Source organism: Zalophus californianus, chromosome 2, assembly GCF_009762305.2.
Source record: "Zalophus californianus isolate mZalCal1 chromosome 2, mZalCal1.pri.v2, whole genome shotgun sequence".
NCBI classification, from domain to species: Eukaryota; Metazoa; Chordata; class Mammalia; order Carnivora; family Otariidae; genus Zalophus; species Zalophus californianus.
The window spans coordinates 42111057-42130426 of NC_045596.1; the positions used below are offsets into that span (position 1 = coordinate 42111057).

General features: G+C 44.2%; 1 protein-coding gene across 6 annotated transcripts in view; it reads right to left on the bottom strand.

The window, feature by feature from the left end:
* Positions 1 to 19370, bottom strand: part of LNX1 (ligand of numb-protein X 1) — a 207009-nt gene that overhangs the window by 98185 nt on the left and 89454 nt on the right. For 5 of the 6 annotated variants that reach the window (XM_027600012.2, XM_027600016.2, XM_027600014.2 and 2 more), the window contains 2 exons: positions 16218 to 16345; positions 501 to 986 (listed from right to left, as the gene is read on the bottom strand). The exons of the other annotated variant lie outside the window; for it this stretch is intronic. In XM_027600012.2, coding sequence (XP_027455813.2) covers positions 501 to 892 — 392 coding nt within the window. In that variant the 5' untranslated portion in view covers positions 893 to 986; positions 16218 to 16345. The remainder of the gene's footprint in view (positions 1 to 500; positions 987 to 16217; positions 16346 to 19370) is intronic. 6 annotated transcript variants of the gene reach the window in all.

Consider the following 19370-nt stretch of genomic DNA (forward strand, 5'->3'; position numbering starts at 1 on the left):
TAGGTTCCTAGAGCAATTCATAGAGGCAGAAAGTAGCATGGTGGTTACCAGGGGCCAGACAGGAGGGAATGGCAAGTTTTGGTTTAATAGGTATGGTTTCAATTCTGGAAGATGAAGAAAGTTCTAGAGAAAGGATGGTGGTGACGGCTGCACAACAGTGTGAATGTACTTAATGCCGCTCAACTCTACTCTTAAAAATGGCTAAAGTGGCAAATTTTATGTTATGTGAGTGTTACCACCATAAAATAAACCCCCTACTCCCCATACCTACACACCACAACTCTATGACATCCTGTGTTCTCACACTGAACCATAGCGATAAACACCTAGAAGGTTTTCCTTGGGCGATTGCTTTCTTCGGCTGCAAAGAAGAAGGCAGAGGAAAGGCATGTCGTGGAGCACCCGGCCCCCGAGGACAACGCTGCCCCTGGGAGGCAGGCGAGCCCAGCTGTCCCTGAGAGGACACGGCTGAGGGGGGCTGGCCCATGAGGAGGTGCTACCTTGTCTGAAAGTGCTGCTCCAAATCACAGCGCTGCAGGGCCTCGGTGCAGTAGTCCGAGAACGGGCAGGTCACCAGCAGCTTGTCGAGGAGCTTGTTGACCAGAATGCTGGACCTCTTGCAATGCTGCAGCACCACCGGCTTGCGGTCCACGGGGCAGAAGTCCTTCTCCACCAGGAAGTTGGTAAGGCACAGGGTGCAATATGTATGTCCACAGGGAGTGTCCAAAGGCTCCAGCAAAGCTTGCAGGCAGATGTGGCATATGAGGTCATCATCCACATCTTCCGTGTAGGTGTAGAAGTGGTTCTCCTCGGGGGAGTGGGCTTGGCCACATACCACACACGGGGGAGCAGGGCTGGGATCAGGGTGACAGGCGGGGTCTGGCTGGCTCATGGTCAACGGGGGAGATGGTCTGACAGGAAATTGGCCCAGGAAAACGGAATGTCCTCAGGAGAAAATCAAGATCTTCTAGGAGCCATCCACAGACCTGAAAGAGAATAAGACAGCTCATCTTCGCTTTCATGGCCACCTAAAGACTCCACTTGCAATGGACTTGAGACTCTGCCACCAGTGGGCAGGAACCGAGCTGTGATTCAGAAGGCCAGGGCTCGCTGCCCACTCTGGTGACCGACATGACCTTGGGCAAGGGACCTTGCCCCTTATGCCTCTGTTTACCATCCATCCTAGTGGCAATAATATTTACCTTTAACATCCTCACATTGGGGTGGGAAAAACCATTGGGTACTATCTGGGAAATGCCTAGAGGAACTCAAAAGAAATATGCCCTAAGAAACATAAATTGTATTAATTTAATAAAATGAATTAAGAAAATTCTATTAGACCAGTGATTTATAAAATGCTCTGTCAGGGAGGGCCTGGGTGGCTCAGTCAGTTAAGCATCTGCCTTCAGCTCACATCATGATCCCAGGGTCCTGGGATTGAGCCCTGTATCGGGTTCCCTGCTCGGCGGGGAGTCTGCTTCTCCCTCTCCCTCTGCCTGCCACTCCCCCTGCTTGTGCTCTCTCTCTCTTTCTCCCTCTCTCATTCTGTCACATAAATAAATAAAATCTTGAAAAAAATAAAATGCTCTGTCAGATCGGGACAAGAAGAAAAACAGTTAACCCTCTAACGGCTTTCTCCTATCTTTCTCCGCAGCTTTCTCTAAAACTCAGAAAACGTAGGACATCAGAGCCTTCGACTAAATCATCTGAGAAGAAATGAGAGCTGCTGAGTGTGTTGTATTTTTACTGTGGTGAGAGAACGTGTTCGTCCGTATGCACGTCATCCACTCAGTCAGTCACTTAGCGGTCACGTGGGCTCTGGGGCTGCACTGCCTGGGTTCGAATCCCACCGCCGCTGTGGGCCAGTGATTGAATCCATATCTGTAAAAGGAGAATAACAATAGCCTACCTCCCAGGATTGCTGTGAGGATGAGATGAGATATGAGACATAAAGCTCTTACAGTTGTACCTGGAATACAGTAAGTGCTCAGTCAATATTAGCTACTGTCTTTACATGTGTTTGTACTGAATTCATTTGGTCTCCCGTGTAGCTCAGTCGACCTAGAAAATGAAAGCTATAGTTCCTCTCAGGGGTCTTTTGGCTTTGTTTTAATAGTGCTCTTTTATTTAATTATATATATATTTCAAACCAGTGGAATACTATCACACTATGTATTTTCCTTTGGGATAGGAGTTCAAATAATGGAGGTTTTAACATTCCTGATTAATATCTGGAAGCGTCTTGGAATCATTCAATAGATATGTTTTGAGTATCAGCTCTGAGCTGGGTAGTAAGCTGGGTGTGGAGGAGACCTTCAGGAGAGTTCTCAAGGACATGCCCTTGCTCTCGTGGAGTCCCCAGGCCCGGGGAGGCAGGCGTGAGCACGGGTAACCGGCAAGCCTGCGTGACCAGTGCGAACAGAAGTGTGCACTAGGTGCACGCTTAAGAATCCTGCACCCTCCCTCACCCACCGCCCCCTCGACTTTGTTCATTTTGGAAAGTAAATGAAAAGACTTCAGGCATTCCATAAGAACATAAAGACACATGAGGAAACTTAACAGGAAACCTGCTGCATTTGGAAATGGCGGGGCATTCCTAAACCACGTTCCATCTTTTTTCTTTACCAAATGAAGTCCAAGGTTGTTTGTAGGAGCATAGCCTTATCTCAAAAAGAAAACACATTGACTTCAAGCTCTCTCTAGGTCAGCTTCATGTTTACATTTCCGGACTGCGCTCATATGCCTGAAAGAACACTCTGGTCCAGAGGTTGAAGTAAAATGCCCCGAATGTGAAAACACTCAGAAATCATAACATTTTATTGAGCATCAGAAGAGACCACAGAAGGCTAAGGTAGAGAGTGCAGAAGGGGATGAAGTTGTTTCTAGCCCAATTTCAGGGAAACATACACAGCTGCTATGTGTCCTCAAGGCTGATAGAAGGCACTGGAACCACACAGGAAATGCTTTAAGTGGCATGAAAAAGAAGTCAAAAAATCAACATGAAAACGGAAATGGGCCACCCAAAAGACGATCATCAACTACAGGAATAAGAGTGCACATATTTTGAACTTTGACAAGAGTTTGGTCAAATACTCCCGCGTGTTTGGGTCGTGTCCATTCTTTCTCATTGTGCTGTACTGGAAAGTGACAGGAATGCAGTCGTAGCTCGGGTCACGCCGCCGAGAAAACAACTTCACATTTCTGGGCCCTGCCCAGAAATGTGAAATGGTGGAGCTGAACCAGACGTTTGGTTTTTCAGACTGTGTTCTGGAAAGTGGCAGATGCCTCGGTGCCTTCCAGGGGAGGGAGGACGGGAAGGCGGTTCGGGTAGAGCTGTGCCCACATCTCCACCCCACCCAGTCCCAGCTCCATTTTGATGTGTTTCTGACACATCAGTTTCCTTATAATATTCTGTTGGATGAAATCTAGCTTTAAAAAAATAAATAAAGGAAAAAAAAAAAAAGCAAGCCACCAGACCAATACTATAAAGTCCCTTTCAGAAAGAGAGTTCTAGGATTCTATGCTAACAAAGCAGAGGGTTTTGCTTTGTTTTGGGTGGTCAGCTTCTGGGAAAATCTTTTTTTCTTTGCCTTCTAACAGTTTTGAGCATTTACCATGTGTCCGGCACTGTCCTAGGGGCCTTCTATAGACTATGTTATTTAATCCATGCAAATCCCCAGGGTTGTTGGGTTTTGTTTGTTTTCATCTAACAGATGAAAAACTAAAGTGTGACAGGGAAGTAACTTGCCAGTTTCCACCAAAAAAGAAACAAACCATGAAGTGGTGCTGACTCCAGGTTCTGTTCCTAACCATTTCGCTGTTGTGTCCAGGCATCTTTCCTGATCAAGACTAGTCAGAATGGAACCAGCCGAGTATAAGAGCCCCAAGAAATTAGGTTTAAAGTCTCTTTAGGCCCATTGCTAATAGGCTTTTCCAAGGCTCTGATTAAAAATAGTCTTTCCCTTTACTAACCGCTAGAATGCCCAAGACCGAATGAATGGAATGGGGAATGGGCAAGCAAAAATAGTGGGTTCTAGTTCCAACCCCAATTCTTTTTTCTTTCCTTTTTTTCTTTTTCTAAGAGAAATTTGAATTCCCTGGCCCTTGTCCATGTGAGTAGACCAGATTCCTAACATAATATTAATGTAAACACTCCCGTATATATTTTCCAACTTTGCTTTAGACTAAATAAAGCCTAAATGAATAGACACAGATTATGAGAGAATTGCCCCCCCCCCAAAAAAAAGCACTTTAGGCTCTAAAGAAAGAACTAGGTAGACTTTAAAAAATATGATTAATATTATTTGAGGTTTCTTATTTCCAGTTTATGTCTCATAAACACGTGTGATGTATCATGTTTTTAAGACATGTATGTGCCTTGCTGAACCGATAAGAAATTATCTAAAATCATTATGGCTTAAAGGTAAACTCTTTTTTCTTCTAAAAGCAAGTGAGAGGGCCTGTCAGCTTTGAGTCCATTCATGTCCCTCAGTGTGCCAGCCCTCAGCACCCCTGGCCCTGGCTGAGGTAAGGCGACAGAACTGCAATATGGTTTTGCTGCAGTTTGGAGAAAGAGAAGGGAAGTCGATTCCCTCCTTGGGTGCGTGTATGGGGCACGGGGGTGAAAACAGTACACTTCCTTCATAGAAACCTATTGTGGTTTAGGAATGATGTTTTCTGTCTCTCCTGTGATTCGTGGTGCAATAGAAGCCCAAGGTGACTTTGAGAGGGACGTGCAGCCCACCAATGTAGTGGTGAGAAGAGCCAGGAAAAATAAAAGTCTATATCTGGGTCCTTAGTCCCTGCTTCCTTTCCCACCAGTTTATGGTCGCACCCAGAATTTGTACAGAAGTTTCTTCTACCTAACTTACAAATTCTAAACTTCTCTGGCTGACAACAAAGCCACATTCCAGAGCAAACGTGAGTCAGCACTGTCTGCTAGGTCGTTAGAGGTCATATGTATCCTGTCACCTGCATTAAAAATCCAAAAGTCTTAAGAACAAACATATTTTCACAACTTAAAAAAAAAAAAAAAAAAGAACAGCCGTTGGGATACGAACTGTTTGGAAGTGGGAAAATGTCTGCATGACATAGCCGACCAGAACAACGGGGTCCTTGGTGTGTTCGTGTCCTACCAATTCTCCGTTAAATGCACACTGGTCTTGCAGAAAATGGTTACCCGAGGATAAACCATATACTGTGCTGGAAAGACAATGGATAAACATATCATTTGGCAGGCTGCACTGACAATTTCACATTTTCCTCCTCCTGAAAGGACAAGACTCGACTCCACAGCTCCTCTTGAATGGCTGCATGAGTCACAGTTTTACAACGACAGTAATTGGATGGCATACTATTAAAAAGAATTCATCCTCATAGTCAATGGCAGTGTGTCCTGCATTGGGATTTCGACCTTGACAAAGATGAAACATTGAGCCATAGACTCTTTGTGTTGAAAGGGACCTTGAGGGAAGGTCCCTAAATTAAACAGCCCTTTACTACCTTCTAAAATAGATCATCCTGCATTGGAGAGCTCTAACTACTAGGAGAACAGTCTCTAGATAGAACAAAAATTTGCTTCTCTAGAACTCACCTACCCCCTCCATGGGTGCCAGTATTCTCCTTGGAACTATTTAGAATAGGTCACATTCCAAAAAAAAAGGGGGGGGGGCGGCGCCTGGGTGGCTCAGTCGTTAAGTGTCTGCCTTTGGCTCAGGTCATGATCTCAGGGTCCTGGGATCGAGCCCTGCATCAGGCTCCCTGCTCGGCGGAGAGCCTGCTTCTCCCTCTACCACTCCCCCTGCTTGTGTTCCCTCTCTTGCTGTCTCTCTACATCAAATAAATAAATAAAATCTTTAAAAAAAAAAAAAAGAATATGTCAAATTCCTTAAGTCCTTTAATTATTGGAAGATACCCCATTTCTCACCCCTACCCCTCCAGGTCCAGCAGCAGCCTTCGGCTATCTGGCATTCCTTCCAGCTTCCATATGTTCTGTGAGGCTGACCACTCTCCTCTGCAAGCTCCCCGATTGTTTGGTGTCCCTCCTGCAGTGTGTGGGTAGAATGAACCCCAAAACTCCAGGACAGAGTGAGACGGACTAGAGCCTAGGATGGCATCTGCTTTCTCAGGCCACTGCTATCACTGCAGTCCTGGCCTGCCCTGAGCCAGACACCACCCTGAGGCCTGGGAAAAGCCCTTAGCAATTCCTGAGCACAGAGGAGGGGAAAAAGTCAAGGGTAATAAAGTAGAAAAGTAGCGGCTAGGAGCACAGTTTAGAAAATTCAAAGATATTTAGTAGTATTAGGTGGATTTATCTAAACAGACATTCCTTAGTGGCTAAACAGTTGAGTATTAGAATCTGCAGTGTATAACCCTATCCCAAGAATGAGTGGTATTTGGGGCTCTGGACTCTCCTATTTGTCTGTAAGTGTTCCTATATTTTGGTAAATCTTGCTGTTCTAAAATGTACTGACAAACTGAACAACAGGAAAAAAGAGAAATGGAAACCATTTAAACACATGGCAAATCAGAGATCATTTTTTTCATCCAGAGCACAAACATCAATTAACACTCACCAACATCCCTAATAAATGAAAAAGTTAAAAAAGCGGGGCCACGGGCAGCCGATGGAATGCCAATGAGATGAGCTGAAAGTCCCGCAGCTCTGGATGCTTCTCAAAAAAAAAAAAAAAAAAAAAGAAAGAAAGAAAAAGGAAAAGAGGAGAGAAAAGAAAAAAAGACAAAGAAAAAAGCTGCACGAGTGCTGGAAAAGAAAGTGTCTGAGAAGGTGCCCTTGTCACCTGGGCCCATTAGGTGAGCAGTTCACTGAAGGGCTCATAAACCGGAGGAAGAATTTGCTTTACATGAGAGGAAAGAAGCATCATCTAAAGCCAGGCCCCAAGATGATCACAGGATGATTGGATCCCGAAAGAGCTTTGTTTTGAGAGTGTGTCCGTTAAGTGACAAGCATTCTCTCCAGCAGGGACTCCGTGACCATGTAAACAGTGTGGGGCTCTGCCCTCCTATAGCTGGGTTGCTTCCTAAGTTCTGCTGACTTATTTAATGTTGTTCAAAATCTCCTAATCCATCTTCCTCCAACCCCGATGTTTTACATAAACACAATAAAGACTAAAAACCCCTATGCTAGAGGATTTCTGAGGGAACTTTAAGCTTCAAGAAACTGAGCTTGAGGTTTTTTGTCATTGACGATACCTTGAAATTCGGATGAAGCTACGCAGGGCAAAAGGGTTGCAGAATTGGGTTCAAACTGGTCATTGAGGCCACACCTCAGTGCAGAGATCCCAGTCAGTCAGGAACATCATCCTGGACCATGAAGCCCAGAAACACACTCCTGTAGGAATCGAATGGGGTAGTGCTGGGAAATTCTTCACCTTGGCGGCCTCATTTCTCTTTCCAAATTAATTGTCAGCTGGCCTGTTTGTCTAACCACTGCCCTGGCCCTGGCTGGAACTCCCAGATTAGATTATTGTGGGGGTGGGGGAGTGATTGCCAAAGTTAGGGCAAGCTCTATCTTTCTCTATTAAACAAAGTAAATTTATAATTACATTTTAAATTATAGATAAATGTATAATTACATTTAAATTATAGATAGATTTTACAAATACCAACTGTGAACTAAGGGACATAAGAGGGTGGACAAACGCTCTGTGGGCTATTCCTTAGCTTACAGACACAGCAATAATAGGGGGGAATTAAGTGCTTTAGTGACCTGAATAAAAATTGTCACACATGGGATAAAAACTGTCTTTTAACCAAGAGGGTTTGAAGTGCAGGCTGAGGAGGCAGGGGTGCTATATACATTTCCAGAGGAAAAGGAGATAGAACCCAAGGAGATAGAACACCTTCTTAGGCAGGTGCTTATGGACTGTTTCAAAAGTCAGGGTTAGATCTGATCCTACTTCATATCGAAATCCATGATCTCCAAGAAGGAGCAAGCAATTCATTCATTGCATCTGTGAATGACACTAGCCTGCATAGTGTTGCAAACACTAGAAAGGACAGAAAAAATATATCTAAATGGTCTTTAAAGAGGTTGAAATTAAAGGAGAATTGAACTAAAAGGAGACAATGTCTGGAGTCAATAGCTGAGAACACAGACAGAAAGTGGGAAGAACAGGGAAGTGCTCAGGTAAAAAGAGTCCCAGGTGGCTAGCGGATCAGATACAAATTTTAGTAGCCCAGGGAAGATCTTTTACAAGCTGCTTGGAGAGGAGCCTGAAGATTTACTACTGCCTTTCGCCTGGGTATTATGGCACCTCTTTCCTACTGGAGTTTGTTTGTAAGAACTCTGTCCCAGAAAAAAATGTCTTCCCATCTCCTGGTCTACCAACATGGTGGAATGGAGCTGACCCCTTGCCAACAACAAAACCGAAGGCAGAGTATTTTGCATTGACTGAGGAGGGCTCTGTTCATATAAATACTCGCCATAGGATCTTGGGAAGCACTAATGTCAGAGGAGAAGCATGGAAAAGCAGGCTGACCTTCTTCCACCCGAGGCTGGAAAATAGATTCAGGAAATGCTTTTTTTTTTTTTTTTTTAACAGAAAACCAAATTTTATAGAGAGAAAGACAAGGTGAAGGAAGATATTTGAATTCTCAACATTGTTTCTGCTGTGTTTTAATTCTATATATGTTCATTGATCACCTATGCCACGCCTGGCATTTGTCTTAAATTCTGTGGGAGCTCCCATAGGGAATTCAGTTTTATCTTCAGTAAGTTTAAGTCTAATTAGAAAAATGGAACTTACATATAGAAAAAAATGTTAAAGCATTGCAAAGGAAATACACAATGAGTATGGCCAGGAGTATGATCCGCCTACCCCCTCCACCCGCCCCCCTCCAAAATAGGAGCCAGGAACAAGTTTTGGAGGCAAAGAGGTAAGAGAACCATATAATGTGGCCCGGAATAGTCAGGACAGCTCATGGAATCGTTGGGCCTCAGGGCAGATCATCAAAGATTAATGGTATTTGGACAAGTGGGAAGAAATTAAGGTAGGGGAAGAACCTGAACAAATCCCCCAGTTAAGGAAGAGAAACATACATACTAGTGTTTGGTCACATGATGACCTGTATTTGAGATTTTAAAATGATTTATTAAAAAATCACAGGATTTGAGGTTGGGTAAGAATCTTAGATTCTCCCCAAGTGTAGGAAACCTCTACAACAGCCTTACAGCTGATGGTGTATCAGCTTCTGCTTTAACAGATTCAATGATGGGAAGCTTATTAGTTTTCCGACAGCTGAATGCTTTCCTTTTGTTACTTGGATCTTTCAGTGTGATGTAGATCACATTCATTCCCTCAAAACATGGCCATCCCCCCGCTCCAAATTAAAGAGAGAATTGGTGGTTTCTCTTTTGTCTTTTCTTTTTGTCTCTGGTACTTCCAGTTGTCTTCCCTGGTAGTTGAGGTGGTAGTAAAGGGTCTACCCAGGATGCTCACTAGTTTGTTAAGGTCCCTTTGAAAACATGGCACCCAGAAGTGGACACTTATCCAGTTGTGGTTTGATGGTTCAGCGGAGTTGTTGCTTCCTTATCCAAGATACTACTTGTCTTTTAAAGCAACGTAAGATGGCCTTTACTGCTTTGCTTTTCCTAGATACATCACACTATTGACTGAAAAAACTCAGTAGGTCTTTAGATCATAAAACACTTACTATTTTGCCTTGAACATAGAAATACATGATGGTAGTGGTGAAGGCTGCCGATTATAACTCTCTTTACCTATGTTTTGACCAATATTTCAGCCTCCACGTGGACAAGGAGTTGCTCTATGAGTAGTGGGAAAAGCCTGTGTGTATGAGCGTCTGTTGGGGTATGTGTGTAGCAGGTAAATGTTGGCCCCTAAAATATCTTGCCCTGTCCTAATCCCCAGAACCTTGTTAGAACAAAGGTCTTTGAAGATGAATAAAGGATCTTGAGATGAGATCATCCTGGATTATCTAATTTACCTTAAATCCTATGACAAGTGTCTTCATTAGACCCAGAAGAAGAGAACACACACACATAAGAGAAAGTGATAGGAAGACAGAGGCAGAGGTTGGAGTGATGAAGCCACAGGCCTAAGAATGCCTGGAGGCACCAGAAGCTGGAAGAGGCAAGGAAGGATTCTCTCCTGGAAACTTTTGAGGAAACGAGGTCCTGCTAACACCTTGACTTCAAACTTTTGGCCTCCAGAACTGTGAGAGAATAACTTGTGTTGTTTTAAGCCACCAGGTTTATGGCGATCTGTTACAGCAGCCTTAGGAAACTAACACAGAAGGCTATGTATTTCCAGGGGCATTCCGCCAGGAATGGGGTAAACATTCCCAATGATCCACACCAGCGCTTCTCTCCATGGCTTAAGGATATGGAAAATATGTTGGGAATGGCCGCCACTTAGACTGCTCCATTCTTAAGGAGGCAGTTCTGCCCTCGTATAAAAATGTAATCATTTTCTTTTAATCCATTACTAAGTTAGAATACAGATGTTTTCAGTGATGACGGGTAAGCCAAGTTTGCTAGGGCCCCTGGGGGGAAAAGACTACAGAAAGACTAGCTGAGTGTGTGTGTGTTGTAGAGAACATAATACACATCTAACAAGGATACTGAATGAGGAATTTGAAAACACTGGGTGACTCATGTATTAATGTGAGTACGCAGGAGCCTAACCATGCAGCGTTCTATTCAAAGAAGGCCACATGACTGACAAAAGCAGTCATAGGCAAGTCATGCAAATCATCTCCCAGATGGAAGTGACATATTTACACCTCGCCATCATGCATATGCTATTGCCATGCACTGTGCCAAGATGCTATTAAAGAAAATTCTTGGAGAGTTTCCACTCTGCTGTTGATGAAGTCTCTTGTGTGCCTATGACAAATGCATCAAACATAAGTAAGAGTCACTGGAAAATAATGGTGGAATTTAAATCCACACATTCCAAGGCACAAATGAGTGATGTAAAAAACAACAACAACAGTGTCCCTGGTAAATTGGGCCAGAACCTACTCTGATGGCTGTCCTTGTGTAAAGTCAATCTACCACATCGAAGAGCATGGTTCCCAACAGCAAGGGGAAGAGGTTCTTTCAGAAAGGCAGAGGAAGAAGGGCAGGGATGAAAAGAATAGAAATGAAGGGATTATCGTAAAAACTGTAAATCTCAAATTGGGAGGCCCTCTTGCCTACTCCCTACCTGCAGCAGGAATCTCTTCTTCTTCCTCTTTTTAGAATATAGTAGAAAATGATAATAGTTACTATTATTATTATTATTACTATTTAATGAACAATTCACTAGGTGCAAGATACTGTGCTGTGTACTTTACATGTATTCTCTCACTTAATCATTATAATACTGCCATGAGACCAATATAACCTACAATTTATAGATGAATATATGTGTCGCTAAAGAAACACAAATTCTCTTTGGCCTTCATTCATTCATTTAGCAATGCATACTGGGCACATACAAATATACCAAGTAAACAAATATACCAAAAAACAATCACCTTCAGTGACAGGGAAGTCAGTACCCCAAAAGGCAACCTACTGGATTTTTGGACAGCTCTCATTCTTAGAAAGTTCTTTCTTATATTGATCTGTGAGGCCTCTCCATGTAACTAAGCAAATAGGTCACTGTGGTGTCTTTGTTCACTTAGAACAAAATGAGCTAAGAGGAAATGGTGAGTGTAAGGGGTTTATAGGAGGCAACTGACATTCTTGGTTTCTGATTTCAGCTAAGTGCAGTTTTTATACTTAACAACTTGTCTGGTTTTCATGTTAACCCTTATTCTTTGGGGATTACAGACGGCTAAATCCCATTAACCCAGAAAGAGAGATGCAGTCTTCCTTCCAAATAGTTTTGAAAAGCCGTTGATAGTTTGGAGGCACTGTCAGAGAACCATAAATGTGCCACCCACATAAAAGCAAGTCCACGCGATACCAGCACATAAATATCAGGAATAGTTATGTGTCATCTCCAGGAGGTCCATGAATACTGAGGCGATGAGGAGGGCACATTTCAGAGCCTCCCTCATACGTCCTCTCTTGGCAGCATCTTACAAGAATGGCCTTTCAAGTAGTCAGAATCCCAGCAGCGGACCCTATTTTCTCCACTCCACCTGAGGAATTCACCTCCAAAAGGGAGACACTGGAAGCCAGGAAGCCGGGCATCACTGCTCTGGGAGATCCCACTGTTTATTGACATCACAGAATCCTCCTGCCACAGGTCTGCAGAAGACCAGGCCTTCCGACAGGCAGCTCCCCTACCATGGAGCTCCAAGATAAACAAGATCATCTTTGGTAACAGGTTTTCTTTCTAAACCTTTGGGGGTCTTTGGGGAAATCTGTTTTCTCAAAGAGGCTTTGGCCCTCCACTGACTACTGTGTCCTTAATAGCATTGGACATTATTATGTCCAAACTGTAGCATGACCTGGTAAGTCAAACCTTAACCAATATAATAATTGTTTCCTCTACAGGCTCACCTCGGAGACAGTTCAGGTTCAGTTCCAGACCACCGCAATAAAGCGAGTATCACAATAAAGCAGATATCATAATAAAGCGAGTCAAGGGAATTTTTTCGTTTCCCAGTGCATATAAAAGTTTACACACTACCATAGTCTATTACGTGCGCCATAGCCTTATGTCTAAAAAAGCGATGTATATACCTTAATTTAAAAATCCTTTATTGCTAAAGAATGCTAACCATCATCTGAGCTTCCAGTGAGTCATAATCACTGAGCACAGGTCACCATAACACATACAATAGTAATGAAAAGTTTGAAATACTGTGAGAATTACCAAAATGTGACACGGCGACACGAAGGAACAAATGTTGTTGGGAAAATGGCACTGATAGATGTGCTGGAGGCAGGCTTGCCACAACCTTTCCATTTGTAAAAAATGCAATATCTGCAGAATGCAATCAAGCCAAGTATGCCCGCATGTAACAAGACATATGCCCGTACTAATCTAACAAGGGTTACCATTTATTGAGCACCTACTATATCGTAGACCAGGCACTTTACATAAAACCATTTCATGTTTATTCCTTACAACAGCACTGGGTTTGGGAAGTATTCCACTTCTCAGATGAGGCCAAGTGTGACAAAGAGGCACTAAGGGAGTTATGTTAATTACACGGTGGAACCAGGTCTCGGACCCCGATCTGTCTGATTCTACCTTCCTTTAAAAAAAATAATACTAGCAAGAGCTCGCAATTGTGCCAGGAAGTGTTCTAAGCATGTTAGACATTTCACTCATTTCTTCCTCATAATAAGCCTATTTTCCAGCTGAGGTAAAGGGGGTTAAATCACCTCCACAGGCCACACTGCTAGTGTAAGGGAGCGCTGGCTTTTGAACCCAGGCAATCTGATGCTATTCTAAAGAAAAGGTAAATAAACAAGGAAACGGATGGGCAGGGAAGCTGAGGTTCTTCCCCAGGACCCCCTAAGCACGCCAGTAGTAGGGTCGAGGTTATGAACCTCTGTCCTCAATCTGCTCGTGAATGATGAAAACTTGCCTTAGCTTTTCAGGGTAGGGTGAGACTTAGAGGAGCCTGGGAACACTTCTGCTCTTATGCAATGCCTCAAGGTCATCCAACGGCATGGGATATTCCATGAGTGAGGCAATCACCTCCAAGGGAGCCACAAGCCCCCTTCCCCAGCGCAGGGCAGGCTCCCAACCGGCTACCTCCTCCTTGTCCTGGTGACTTGGCACAGCAGCTCACCAGGCTGCGGCCAAGGGTGTTTATCTGCAAGACTGGAGGAAACCAAGCACCCAGTCTGCCCTGGAGAGAGAGCACAGTTGAAAGCAGAAAGGGCCGCCTGCCAAGTCAGATTACAGCAAATGACAACAGGACATTCCCCCTGCAGGCCTGCGGAGGACCACATTCAGTGGGCCTGCTGTGGCATGAGGGCTTTGCGGTGGGAAAGGCAGGAGGAACAGCAATGGCCAGCAACTCCTAAGCATGCCTGGGAGCTGGCAGAGACCGATCTGCCTGGCTTGTGTGACACAGTTTAAGCGTTCTCCTGCCTCCTGCTTGTTTTCTTTCTCTGAACTGTTAACATTGGAGTTAATTATGTACAATTAATAACCATAACAAGAACTATCAGGGTTCCTAATGATGGTAACCACAGAGGATCTTTTATCTTCATAGGGTCAGACTATCTCTGCCAAGCACCCAGGAAAATTTCTTTAAGAATGGACCGCACCTTTACTTGGCGCCCATGTAGAGCCAGACATTGGTCACCCGACGCTCTCAACATATTATCTCACTTATGTCTCATGGTCACTTCATATCATAGGGATTGTCTCCTGTTCACTGATGAAGAAACCGAGGGTCTGAGAAGTTGAGTAACTTGCTCATGAATGTAAATGGAAGACATTGTATGTTTTCCAATCAGGCCCTATTTATTGCCTCTTGAACCAAGAGATGGCATTAGTACAGGCAGGGAACCACTGTGGGTCTCTCACTCCTTTGGAGTTGTCCTTTGGACAACACTTGTGTGTAAATTATCCAAGAGACCAAGTACATTCTATATAACCTGACTCTGGATTCCAGTCTCCGTAATTTCTTTCCTTTCTTCTATCTGGGGGCATAGCATGCCCAGCTTTGTTCCTTTAGCAGCCAGGGACCCTGACATACAGTGATGAAATGGTGTATTTAGTCATAACTTCACTACTGTGCAAAGAGCTAACAGACCGTGGTAACCCAGAGGGAATGCATCTTGTGGAGAGGTTTGTGACTTTAAAGACACATTTCTCTCCAGAAACATTCAGGATCGAAGAGATCTTTTTGTTTCTTCTACTGACAAAGCTCTGAATCAAGTGAGAAGACTAGTAGGGGACAACCTCGTAGCCACCAACCAAACACACCACTTGGGGGAAAAGAACAGACAAAGGTCAGGGAGAGAACAATACAAGCCTCGGAGGAGGGAGAGAGAAATTGACAACAAGGCCCCGGGCAGATTTCTAGTGGTGAAAAGCAAAGGTCTGAAACAAAAGTTTTCTCAGCTTGTTTCAATTTTTCCTTCTGGAGAGTTGACATGCACCTTGAATTTCCGGGTGGATGAATAGAAGCATAACTCCTAACAGGCTATTCCTTTGCAAAGATCTTTGTGAACTGAGATCTCAGAAAAGTAACCGATGAAGGAATCCAGAATGTAATGTCCCCTGGCTGGTTCATTTCTCCCTCTACAGTTTCCAGCTCATCCCAACAGGGGATTGGGTTTATTTTCCTTTCTCTAAGTACAGTGCTGGCTGTGGAGTGTGGCTCTTGGGCTGTCAAGAACAGAAGTAGTACAGGCTGTGGGATCAGGATTTAAGAAAACAAAAATGGATCCTACAGGTAAAATTCCTTAAAAAAAAAAGTCAGGTCCTGGCAGAACAATGTCTTCGGTATATTTGCTATTAAAAGAGAAAAAAAAAGTGGAAGAATTGAAAAAAAAATTAAAAATCAGACCTGAAGTTACATTCATTCTCCAATATTAAGCACGGAGGAAAAAAATCTTTACTTTAACCAAAGGTCAGCAGGCAGCCAGTTCAGGTCTGGATGTAAACAGTTCTAATCCGGACTGTAAAGTGGTTTTTAAGAACGTCAACAAAGAACAAAGAAGACAGTAGACTTTTTTAGAGAAGAAAGAGGGAGGAAAATGAGTGCAGGGCTTCCGAGGAGGGCAGCAGAAGTTACCCGTCTGAGGACGGGACTTCTGGGGGGAAAAAAATGTAAGGTCATCTCACAGGTTCAGATGGAAATTGCCTCTGGTGAGACAAACGCAGAGAAGTAAGGCCAAATAAGGCAAATGAGGCAAAAATAAGGCAACTCTGAATTCATTCGGCGCTGGCCTCCCAACCCCCATTAAGCAGGCTGAACAGGTCTGAACCTTTGAGTTCAGTTTCAGAAAAGTCTCCGCTGCACTCCACTCCAGGGTTAAAAAAAAAAAAAAAAAAAATCAGATCAACTTCCCAGACAAGCAGGGGCTGGCTTAATGATTAAGAGAAACAAAAAGGATTAAATATCTGGCCTGGGAGAATTTTCCTGTACAACCAAAATGTCAAGGCATCTCTCTGCTCTTCCCTCTCAAAAGGGCTTCTCCCTGTGGGACAAACACCTGGGCTAAGCCATTCAGCTTTTATTTTTTCGTTCAAATTCCTCACTCAGATCCCTCAGGGGCCAGGGGTCCAAATGCCAGAAGAGAAAAATGGAGGGTTTCAACTCACCTTTTCGAGTGTGTGTCCAGGGCACTCAAGGCAGCAGCAGCCCTGCAGGTCCCATGCCTTGTGGGTGAATCCAGCAGTTCCTGGGGCTGCCGGAGCAGTGACCGGGCTCAACCCTGGTGCACAGGTGCCTAAGGAAGGAGGAGGGCATTGGTTGGTCGAGAGCAGGAAATGTGTGACATCACAGGAGCCTCACAGATAAAACATTGCTGGGACCTTAGCTATTGAAACAGTCAGTATAGGTCCCGCCCACCTGTCATCTACCTGAATACCTGCAAGCAGGTAGGTGGCGTCTCTGTGCGGACAAATGAATCAGTTAGAGCAATTGGCAGGTTGGAATTTACTTTCTTTCCTGAGCACAGCACGCGTCCAGCCCCGTGGACAGATCTGAACTTACAAGCCCGGTGGCTTCTACGGCCCCCTCCTCCCACCCCCCAACCCCCAAATAGCTGCCTATAAAAGAGGCAAAAAGGAAATTTAAATGCTGAGACAGTGTTTTGGTGGGCGTAAGAAAGAAGAGTGTGAAGATCGATCGACTGCTTGGAAAATTTTTGAGAGTTCCCCTGGAATGCCATTCTGAATGGCATCCCTTTGAATCCCAAGTGCTTTTCTGTTCCGATACTAAAAATCAGAGGTGATGCTTCAAATGCATTAAAAAAAAAATCTAAATATGATACTGGTTGGCAGTTTCAAGGTCGAGTTTTCAAACACTTTTTCTCCTACCCCCACCCCAGGAGGAGGAGGGTGTTTTAATTCCATATTCAGGAGTTTGGAAAACTTCGGCCGTTCCTACCGCGGTCGTTAGTCATATGGACTTGACAGTTCCCTCTAAACCTGCAATTAGGAGCAATTTAAATGATTCAGATTTGAATGATCGTGCAGTAATAAGGTGGCTTTGTCTGCTGAGTTACAGCCAGGAAGAAGGAGTCAGAATTGTTTCTGTCCTAAGCGTGGTGTGTGACCTTGGGCAAGTCACCGTGTTGCTTGAGCTCTTCCAGCAGGAAAAGACAGTAACGCCACAGAACCATCTGGGAGCGCTTATGACTGACTGTTCAACCCTTTGGCATCTTCCAGACGATTGTAAACAACTCCCTTCATTGTATTTAAGCGCGGTGTATTTCTGTGGTCCCCGTCCAGCATCTCCCGACCATTCATTCTCCAGAATGTGCTACCGGGGGAAATTGAGGGTTCTCCCTCCCAGGAGATGGTTGCTTACCCCGAGAGACATTTTTTTTCCCCTGAAGAAAAAAAAAATGTGGAAATTCCCATTCCCACCCCCTCGCCCCCCTATTCTCTGTCCCTCTTCCGATGCTGGAAACCCTTTTTTTCCATGCGTTGTAACATTGCACTTCTTTAGCGGGTTTTGGTCGGTCCGTGGGTGGTAGGTTGGCATCTTGGAGGAGGAGTGGAGGAAGAGGCACTAATGAGAGGGGGAGGGCGAGAAGAGGGAAGGAAGGAGGTCTTGATTCTGTTCTCTTGGCCTCAGCTTTGGGCGCAGCCAGTAAAACTACCAGGGAGGGAAGGAAGAGAAATTCTAGTCCAGGGCAAGGGGTGCAGGGTGGGCTCTGAATACTGCACTAGGAGGAGAGCTGGTTCCTCTCCCCCAGCCGTCCCAGACTGCTCTACCACCACCTTCCCCACCTGGGACCTGGGTGTACCTTGAAAAGAGAATGACAAGCTTAAAAAAAAAAAATCCCCATTCACGTTTTTATCCCATAGAAGCTAAGGTTGGTGTGGCCTCTTCTTTAGTGTTAACAACAGGAAGAGGCAAACCGCTCTCCATGTGGGCCATTCAGGAAAAGTACCAGTCCCCCAGCTTATTCTCAAATGAGAAATATCAGCAAAACAAAGGCTTCCCCTTCACTTGGACAGGGTGTCCCCCTGGGCCGTGAAGAAGGGCGGGGCGAGCGACCAACCTGATGAATCATCTAGAAGATCGGCCTCCAGCAGTCTTGAGGCCACCTTCCTTCCCCGTGTGTCAACCATGCCTCATCTTTTTCTAGGGCCTCCAAGTCTGTCCTGGGAGAATGGAATCACAGACAGATTCTTTTTGTTTTGTTTTTGTTTTTTTTCTCTTTTTGGAGGGGGAGTTGTGTGTGTGTGCGGGGGGGGGGGGGAGTGGGGGGGGAAGAATTTGTAAGAAGTGATGACGCATAAAGCTTTATCCAAAGGCCTCCAGGCTATGGGGCTTCACTTGCTGTATTCATATACACTCAGCCTTCTGTATATATATGGCCTGATGAATAAAAATTAAGAACAAGAGTTGAGGCAGGAGTGTAATTCACTCCCTGGTGTGGTTGTATAAATGAAGAGAAAGAGAAAAAAGTAGATATATTTTACACAATCAGATATCCTAAGTGAGATGCATCTTGGTACTCCAAGATTTAGAATAATCTCTAAAGGTTAAAAAAAAATCAATATGGGCTTCATTATTCCATTAGGGCTCTTGCATTGTTCAGGAAATGATATTTCTAAAGTACTGGTGAAAAGGTAGAAGTAATAAACATACAAAGCTGACGCTGAATAAGTGCTTAGTGGGTGCTGCTTACTGTTCTAAGCACTTTTTACAACAGTCCTATTGGTTAGGTACTATTTGCATTTAAAGCTGGGAAAACCAAGGCACAGGAAGGCTGAGAGCTTACTTAAAGGCAGGCCAGCCAGCAAGCAACAGGCCCAGAGCAGTTTTAACCAGTGGAAAGAAGGGGAGGAGTGTTTCTGATTTTATGCTCACCAGGCAACTTCTTGAACACTAACGAAGCTTCTTACCCATCCTTTATTCAGAAGGAAGTATCTTGTGGAAGTCGCCCTGGGGGTATAGTTTCTGGGAAAGAGTGTCTTCAGTTGCAAATGAATTATTAATCTGGTTTATACATAAATTATATATGTATAGAACCTATACACAGATGCATATTATTTATGCATATGGTTATGAGAAAACACATCCTGAATGCATCACCTGAAATCATCTTTTGAAAGCCTGTGAAACCAACCCCAGGAATAAAAGATCAACTTGAGGGGCCCCTTCAGAATGATAGGTTATAAGTCTCAGTGACATCTTTTATGATTATCTCTCTCTATAACTTCAACAGTGTATCCCTTTAAAATCTGAACATCTTATCAGGACAGCCATAAGAACACGGAACTACCTACAGTTGG